Below are 9,134 nucleotides of genomic sequence, written 5' to 3'. Positions count from 1 at the left end.
CCCCCCCCCCCCCCCCCCCCCCCCCCCCCCCGAAGGCGCCCAGCCCCGCTCGCCAGTAACTTGGACCGCCCCGCGCAATCGCCGCCGCTCCCCGGTTACTCCGGGCGTTTCTCCGGGAAACTCTGCCCTTTGGATTCCCTTTCTCGCTCTCCCCTTCGCTCACAGCCAACAAGCGGCGGCTCCCCTGTCCGTACAGAAGGGCGGGCGCGCCTGGGAGACAGAGGGGACACTAGACCCGCGGAGGTGATCAGGGTCACCGCGGCGCGGAGCCAGCCTCCCTCCTGCGGCAGGGGTGTGTGTGACCTGGCGGCGACTTCCCCGGGAGTCCTGCCCGCGAGTGTCCCCGGCGCGCGCGAGTCGTTCCGGGCGAGAGTTCGGACTCGGCCCGCTCTCCCCAAGTTCCCCGAGTGAGGCAGCCCCAGAACAGGCGCGCCGGGGCTGGGGGGCCCGAGCGAGGGTCCCCGGGACGAAGTGACCCGGACTAGAGAGGGACCGGTCACCAGCCCCGGGCGCCGCGGGGTGGGGTGGGTGTTCGGGCGCCCAGCCGTGCGCCCCGGCCCGCGCGCACCTACCAGATGAAGTCGGTGCAGTGGCTGCAGAAGGTGGGCTGCTTGAAGAAGCGGGCGATGAATTTGTGGTCCTTCACCTCGTGCACGTTCTTCTGTCTCAGCGCCCCTTTGCGGGCGAAGCGGTTGGCCACGTCCTGAGACGCCGTGGAGTCGTTGGCCGGGAAAACGTCAGCCATGGTCCCCCCAACCACCTCTTGCCTCCACCGGGGAGCGGCAGCAGCCCGGGAGGGCCAGGGGGGGCGGGGGCGGGCGGGGGAGGGGCGGCGGGCGACCCCGGGCGGGAGCGCCGGCCGGCAGCCGAGGTCGCGGCAGCGGCGGCCGCGGCGGCGGCCGGGGAGAGTCGGGCCGGAGCGGGCGCGGGAGCCGGAGCCGGAGCCGCTCGCTTGCTCGCCGGCTGGCCCCACGCTCACTGACAGCCCGGCGCCCGGCGCTCGCGCTTCCTACTCTCCGCGGCAGAGGCGGCCCGGAGCGGCACCGCCCACCGCGCATGCCCCGAGCGCGAGAGCCGCGGGGGCGCGCGCGGGGCCGGGGGCGCGCGCCGGGCGGACGCGGGCGCCCGGGGAGTCGGCGCCTCCGCGTTTTGCGAGCAGCCCCGGGAGGGCAGGCGGCCGCCTGGGCTGGGCCCCCCCGAATTTGGGAGCGGAGGAGGACGCCGGGAGGGGCGGGCCGCTCTCCTCCGCCGCCTTTTTCCTTTCCTCTTTCCCTCCCTCCCCTCCCCGCCCTCCGCCCGCTCTCCTCCCTTTCGCCCTCCTCCTTTTCTTCCGCCCTCGGGCTCTGCCCGCTGCTCTCCCGGCTCCCTCCGCCCACTCCCCCGCTCATCCTTCCCCTCCTGGCTCCTGGCTCCCGGCCGCCCTCGCTCCGGTGAGAAGTCCGACTCCCTGCGCGGGGCTCCACGCGGCGCCCCCCGCCGCCTCTCGGTCCGACCTGCTCGGAGGCTCGCCCTTCCCCACCTTCCAGGACCCGCCGGTGCTCCTGGCCGCGATGCTCAGGTTTTATGTCACTCCACATGCCTGTGCCCTAAAATGCCCAAACCCTTCCCTCCTCTCCCCCAGCGCTGCTTATATATGACAAGAGCAACGGCGTGTTTGTAAATCATCGCACAAGGACCCTACCACCTGCCTCTGTTTTTCACCTGCATCTTGTATAGACCTCTAATGTGCACGTGGGATGATGGTTCAGGACTTGTCCTACTTATTTATCCCGTTACTCGCTGGCTACTACAGTGACAACGTTGATTGTAGCCTTTCTTGATTTTACAAGTCCAGAGCCTTAATTTAGAAATAATTTTGCATCCTATAAACTAATACCCATAAACTAATTACTGCAATACTGGCAGGTGCAGAGTGCAGCCAGAGCCCTAGTAAATTACCAAGTAAAACTGCTTATGAAAGGGTAACTGGCATGGATCTGCAAAGGACGCACGTGGGGATGTACCAGCTTATCATTCGCTGAATATTTATTAGTTTTGCCTCTAGGATGCTAAAATACATAAGGGAAACAACCATCCCCCAGCCTTTCACTATCGACTCACCTCGTTGCAAGATTCACTAAGTTCACAAAACAACTACAGGAGCTGAAGAACATCAAGAAAAAGAACACGTTGTTTAAGTCTTCAAGAAGTTTAGGGGAGAAAAGAAAAGGAAAAAAGCTTTGAAGGTACATGTCACCTTAGAGCATATCACAAAGATCACATAGGCTACCACGTTTTAAGATTGCCTAATTGAATGCTTGATTCTAGAAATGTAGTGTAAGCTATTGACTGACCATTAGTGGAGTCTGCACTTTGTTGGCCCATTTACAAACTCTTGAGCCAAAGTTGTTAGTGCTTAAAGAGACTGTCCCTGCTTGATACTCGGGTCAGAAATTTCAGCAGTCATGGCAGCTCCTCCAAGCCAAGGAGGCCAAAAAAGGAAGAGGCAAGGGAAGGAATGAAAAGCAGGGCATGGGAAAATTGATCAAATTTTCCACAAAACACTGTAAGCATCCCTCCCAAGCCATGGTTGTTTATTATTTATTGATTGTAAATCCAATCGAGCACAGTAGAATGAAACACCCAATTCTTTCCTCATAACCATCTTAATTTAAGACTGGTTCTCACACATCTTATGAAGACAAGATTCTTTCTATTTCCCTGAAGCTTTGATGTAACGGTGGAAAAAGAAAATGGCAGAACTGGAGGGTGGGGTTGCTCATGCTGTAATCTCTGAGCAAAGAAATAGGGAAGATAAACTAAGAACCAAATGGGCTATGGCAGCCGCGTGATCACCTCCCAGGTGTGGAGTGGAGTGACTGATCTCAGCAATGGGTAGACCAGATGGAGACAGTAGATCTCTTTCCGGCTGTGGCTTTGCTTTCTTGCCTTAGTTATTACTGTCATTCCTTGTGGGTATAGAGAGAACTAACTAGAAGTTGGTTGACTGATAACTGGGCTAAGCTTCAGTGGTCAATTGCCTACAGCTTAGCACACTTGTGGAGACTAGGGGAGGGAGAGGCACCTGGAGCGGGATTCCCAAGCAGTGGGAAGGACTGATGGGAATGTGGGCCCCGGGTTGCCCCTGCAGCCCACCTGCGAAGTCTCCTTGGTAGCCCTGAATTGGAGGGGTTTACAGAAAGGAGGAGAGGGAGTGGTCAGTCAGTCCTGGGCATTAGTAATTACTTTAGAGTCAGCTGCTTCATGGAGAAAGTGCAGGAAGGAACAGGGAATGGTAGACTGACTATAGAGTTTGTCAGAACCCTCCTCTGTGAGTCCTGCCTTTGAGAAGTAAGCTTGAGACTCTTCGGAGAGGCGTTGTTTAGACCAGCAGGACCCAGAGGCTGTGGGCTGGGATCGAAGTCAGGCCGCAAAAATGGTGATTTCAAACCAGAGTGGTGTACTTAAAACCAGTAATCTTTATGATGCAACCTAAAACGTGTTGCTCCATGCAGATCACCAGTCTGTTTTCAAACGGATCAGGCCATTATGAAATTGAGCAATAGGAATTGCTTACATGTATAAAACCTTGATTCTGAGATTTATAGTAACCAAGATAATTTAAAGACTCATGTTTTGCTCTATGCACTTAATCCAAGGTTTAGGAGAGCTGAGACAACTGGTGGAATATATAATTACTTAGGCAGTGTTTAGAGTTGGGGTGAATGGCAGGTCTCATGAAATGTGTAGAGGCAAGATCTAGCTGGGGAGAGGCCGTTGCTAGGTAAGTTAGGGAGGAGGATAATATTTCATAGGGGTTGGTGGGTCAGAAGCCCCAGTCAGAGGTTAATACCAGGGCTGCCAGGATGGTTGTACAAGGGGAAGGAGGGGGGCACCTGGGTAGCTCAGTCAGTTAAGCGTCTGCCTTTGGCTCAGGTCATGATCCCGGGGTCCTGGGATAGAGCCCTGCATCGGGCTCCCTGCTCAGCAGGAAGCCTGCTTCTCCCTCTGCCCTTCCTCCTGCTTGTGTTCTCTCTCTCTCACTCTATGTTCTCTGTCTCTCTCTCAAATAAATAAAAAAAATATTTTTAAAAGGGGGGCTGGGATGGAGGAAGAGTTACTTTTCACTGTGTCCTCTCTTGTACTTCAGAAAATTTCTTCCTAGTTTAAGAAAAAAGGTAACTTTTGGGGCGCCTGGGTGGCTCAGTCATTAAGCGTCTGCCTTCAGCTCAGGTCATGATCCCAGGGTCCTGGGATCGAGCCCCTCATCGGGCTCCCTGCTCAGTGGGGAGCCTGCTTCTCCCTCTGCCACTCCCCCTGCTTGTGTTCCCTCTCTCGCTGTCTCTCTGTCAAATAAATAAATAAAATCTTAAAAAAAAAAAGAAAAAAGGTAACTTTTGAAAGGCCTGGAAACAAAACACCATAGATTTCCAATTAGATATAGTGTATTAAAAGAAGTCCATAATTTGCTCATGAGTAGAAGAAACATGATATAAAACGGTATTCAAAGTAAGATTCCATTTTTTTTTTAAGATTTTATTTTTTTATGTATTTGAGAGAGAGAGAGAAAGAAAGAGTGTGTGGGGGGAGGAGCAGAGGAAGGAGAGAATCCTAAGCAGACCCTGCACCGAGTGCAGAGCCTGACGCGGGGCTCGATCTCACAACCCTGAGATCATGACCTGAGCTGAAATCAAGAGTCAGACGCTCAACTAACTGACTGAGCCACCCAGATGCCCCAAGATCCCATTTTTTTTAATGTCTGTACACTTATAACTATACAAATATAAATATGCTTGTGAATGCATGCACACACATGTATCTAAAGGCACATACAGCAAAATGTTCATTTAAGTGACTATCTCTGGATGGTGGGAATCTAGATACTTATCTGCCCTGGAACAGAAGCCTTTGGCCTAGTACTCACGTTTTGAAAGGACATTAGCAGCCATAATTCATTAATGTTTTCCTCTAATCAAAGAGGAGGCATTTATTATTTTAAACACAGCAAGTTTTATTGCCAGAATTTTGTTGTTGTTGCATGGAGTAGAAACCATACCAATTTGAATGTCAAATATCTGAGAAGTCTGTTTTAAACCACTGACCCTCACTTCTTCCTAAGCTCTAATCCACAACGGGGGTCGATCCTGAGTGGACTGCCCAAGGAGGCTTCTTGGTGTCCAATGTTTCACCTCTCCCCTTAAGGTGTTTTTTTCTCCACTTTCATCCAGCTTCCTACAGTAACCATGGCACAACCCAGATGTGGGTTCGAGTACTAGCTCCAGCACTTACTGGTTTGTATAACTTGAACAAATTAACTTCTCCAAGTCTGTATTTCTCCTAAAAATGGAGATATTCTTAACCTAGATTTTCTTAGGCTTTTAAGCAGTTAATGAGTATAAGTGTTTAATCAATCCTAAAGTTTCATACCAGTGCAAGGTAGGAGGGTGCTTCTCAGCTCTACCAAGTCTGCACTTTGGGGAAAGAGAGCTGAGAGCTCCCCTACCCGAAGCTAGTTTTTCCTCCGAAACTGACATGAATTTCCCTCCATTTCCAGTGACTATGAGATGTTGTGTGGAAGGAGAATAAAATATATCTTAGAGTTTACAAAGCAAACAAACACCATCGCCCCCAACCCTCACCTTTAAATTGCTTTCCAGCGAAGGTCATAGTGCCTGGATTCTTTTGAAAATGCTGTTTGCAAGACAACCCAAGCAACTCCCATGACTTTCCATTCACTGCTAATTGAAATAGGAGTGGGTACTTAAGAGGTAAGTACTTAAGTGAGTACTTACCTCACTTTCCCACAGCTGGGGAAAGGACCTAAGTGTGAAAATGAACCCCATGTACCTATCACCCCGATTCAACATTTATCAGTTCAGGATGAATCCTGTTTCACCCAACACCTGCCTCATCTCTTTATCTCTAGATAATAAGACCTTGAAACAAAGTAAAACATGCCCAAACATCAACACCAGGAGGAAACTTTTGGGGTGATGGCTACGTTCATTATTTATTGGGTATTCACAGATCAAAACTCACCAAATTAAATACTTTAAATTTGTGTACGTTTTATTGGAAATCAATTATACCTTAACAAAACTCTTAAATTTTTAAAGGCTAAATAGCTAAGAACACTAAAACAAATAGACAAACCAGAAGAAGACTAGTAGAAAAACCAGTTGACCCTTCCACATGGCATTCAGCTGCCCTTTCCCCCGGGGTGCTAAGACAAGCCCACTCTGTCCGGTAGGGGACAGTCCAGTTTTTTTCCATTCCAGTTCTCATTGAGCTCCAGCCCTAAGGCAGGCCCCTTGCTACACCCAGGAATTCAAAATAAAGAAGATATGCTCCCTGCCCTCAGGGAGCTGTGTCATTCTGCCGTAGCCCAAAAGGAGAGAGATTTAGCCCTGGAGTGGAGTATCATTTAAAGGCACACAGTCCAACAAGCAAAAGCAAATAAAGTAAAAATTAAAAGAATGTCATTTATTTCTCAAGTCCAAAGGGAACCGAACAAAACTCGATCCATAACCAAGGCCCAACCAGATTTTTTGATCCCCCTTTCCCTGCTTTTTCTTCCTTGCCACACTCCTGGTGACCTCCCACATTCTCAGTAGCCTCTCAGAAACCCCCTCACTCCCCCAAAATAGTCCCTTCCCTACCCACAGCTCCATTGGCTTTGACTCTCTCTCCTTCCCTTTGTTATTTTTTGTACCCTTTATTATATATTGTTCTGGGCAAAACCTCTCTCCACCTCTCCCTTCAGGGTGAGGCCTTCTTCTGTACTCTTTCTATGATTTTGCATCACCGAAAGTCTAGGGACTGGTTTTATTTTATTTTTTTTTATATTTTTATTTTTTATTGTTATGTTAATCACCATACATCATTAGTTTTTGATGTAGTGTTCCATGATTCATTGTTTGTGCATAACACCCAGTGCTCCACGCAGAACGTGCCCTCTTTAATACCCATCACCAGGCTAACCCATCCCCCCAACCCCCTCCCCTCTAGAACCCTCAGTTTGTTTTTCGGAGTCCATCGTCTCTCACGGTTCGTCTCCCCCTGACTTACTAGGGACTGGTTTTAAACCGGGTAGGTTAGGGGAGGAGTGAGCGTCAAGGCAACTGAGCAGAGGGAGAGCCCTGGCAATGACCAGCTCTAGGGCCATTTGCACGACAATGAAGACTAGGTCCTGAATATTAGAGTGTCCCGTGTGTTTGCTATGGATTGCTGCAGTGGTGAGCCCAACAAATACAATCCCTGCTTCTGTGTAACTTACATTCTCTTTGTGCTTTGAGTGGGAGAGGGAAGTGTGGGGACACTTCCACCTGGCAAAATTTGACTCCTCACATATGCTCACTTCTATTTTGATGATAGCCATCCTTTAATGTACATGCATAACTACCTTCAAAATGTTGATCTCATTTTAGTTTGGATGTTTTATGCTGTATGCAGTAACGGAGTAAAAATAGCACCACTCCCACCAATTGGCAGAGGGCAAAGATTCAAACAGAACTTGGAGAAGCCACTCAGAAGGTATGTCCAGCAAAGTTTATACAGGTGAATCAGTCAGTGGCGTAGAATACCAACCTCCTCTGGGGTGGAGCTGTTTCACAAGGTTCAGTGCAGTGGTGACAGCCTAGTTCTCTTGAATGCACACTTACTATTTTTTTGACAAGCTCAACAATCTGCGATTGTATCTGTGTTTGGCATGGCCTTGGAACTAGGATGGTGAGCCCTCCCAAAGACTTGGAGTCCATTCAAATCTCACTCCAATTTCTATACAAAGTGTGGCTCTAACAAGTAGGATGAATAAGGAAAGTATTCAGAAACACGATTTATTTAATAAATGCCGATGGAGCACAGATGACATGCGTCGGCACTGTTACAGACACTGGGGATGAAGAGTGGACAGAACAGACAGTTTCAGTGGAGAGGTGGGGAGCATCAAGGCTTGTTTGGAGGGGGTTTAAGAGAGAAGGGAAGAAGAGAAACTGAAGTGAGAGAGTATAGAATGCTACTGCAAACAGGAGTGAAAGAAGTAGAGGAGGGCAGCAACGTCCACAGCAGCCAAACTGTGGAAAGAGCCAAGATGTCCATCAACAGATGAATGGATAAAGAAGGTGTGGTATATATACACAATGGAATATTATGCAGCCATCAAAAGGAATGAGCTCTTTCCATTTGCAACGACGTGGATGGAACCGGAGGGTGCATGCTGAGTGAAATAAGTCAATCAGAGAAAGACATGTATCATATGATCTCACTCATATGTGGAATTTAGGAAACAAAACAGAGGATCATAGGGGAGGAGAGGGAAAAATAAAGCAAGACGAAATCAGAGAGAGAGACAAACCATTAAGACTCATAGGAAACAAACAGGGTAGCTGGAGGGGAGGAGGGTGGGGAGGAGGGGTAACTGGGTGATGGGCATTAAGGAGGGCACGTGATGTAATGAGCACTGGGTACTGTATAAGACTGATGAGTCACTGACCTCTACCTCTGAAACTAATAATATGGTAATTAGTTGAATTTAAATTTTTTAAAAAGTAGAGGAGGGTGGTCAGTGAGCTCTAAATACATGTTTTATGGGCGAATAACGTTATATTCATGTGAGGATGGGAATCACCCTGGAGAGGGAACAATAAACACATACGTCAAGTAGATATATTGACTAAGTATGGTTGATGGGTGTTGGGGAAGAACAAAATTTTCCTCTACCCACTTAGGTTCAGTGTTTGGAGCATGTGAATTAAATTAACAAAAGACAGATTAACAGGAGAAAAGACCAAGGTTTATTCATGTATATGCAGAGGCCCACAGAAAAATGTTACTCAAAGGGGTGGTCAGAATTAGGGGCTTGTATGACATCTTAACAGAGGTAGAGAGGGAAGAAAAAGGACACTTAGGCAAAAAACAAATGACTTTTTAGTAAGGACAAATGGACCTTTAGAATAGATGGGAAATAATGGTATTTTTGTGACAGTAATCTGTTTAGGTGACTTCTTATCCCAGTGACTTCATCTCCAATGATAAAAGTTATGAAACTCCCAAGGAGGGGATCGGTGACAGTTGAGTTCTTTTGGAAGGCTCTGTTTTTAGGCAGATAAGGAGAATGGAGTTTGTGGCAGAGTGACTCTGAAAAAGGGTCAACTCCA

General features: G+C 48.7%; 1 protein-coding gene across 3 annotated transcripts in view; it reads right to left on the bottom strand.

Annotated features, from left to right (window-relative positions):
* PRKCA (protein kinase C alpha) overlaps positions 1-999 on the bottom strand; it is a 399,658-nt gene extending 398,659 nt beyond the window's left edge. Inside the window, exon 1 of one of the 3 annotated variants that reach the window (XM_025889888.2) lies at positions 573-999. In XM_025889888.2, the coding sequence (XP_025745673.1) occupies positions 573-745 (173 nt within the window). In that variant the 5' untranslated portion in view covers positions 746-999. The remainder of the gene's footprint in view (positions 1-572) is intronic. The other 2 variants (XM_073883238.1, XM_025889887.2) reach the window with 2 other exon arrangements.
* Between the last annotated feature and the right edge of the window lie 8,135 nt (positions 1,000-9,134).

Source organism: Callorhinus ursinus, unplaced genomic scaffold, assembly GCF_003265705.2.
Source record: "Callorhinus ursinus isolate GAN/ISIS: 27379988/994484 unplaced genomic scaffold, GSC_fseal_2.0 scaffold50, whole genome shotgun sequence".
Classification (NCBI taxonomy): domain Eukaryota; kingdom Metazoa; phylum Chordata; class Mammalia; order Carnivora; family Otariidae; genus Callorhinus; species Callorhinus ursinus.
This window is presented reverse-complemented; position numbering and strand designations above follow the sequence as displayed.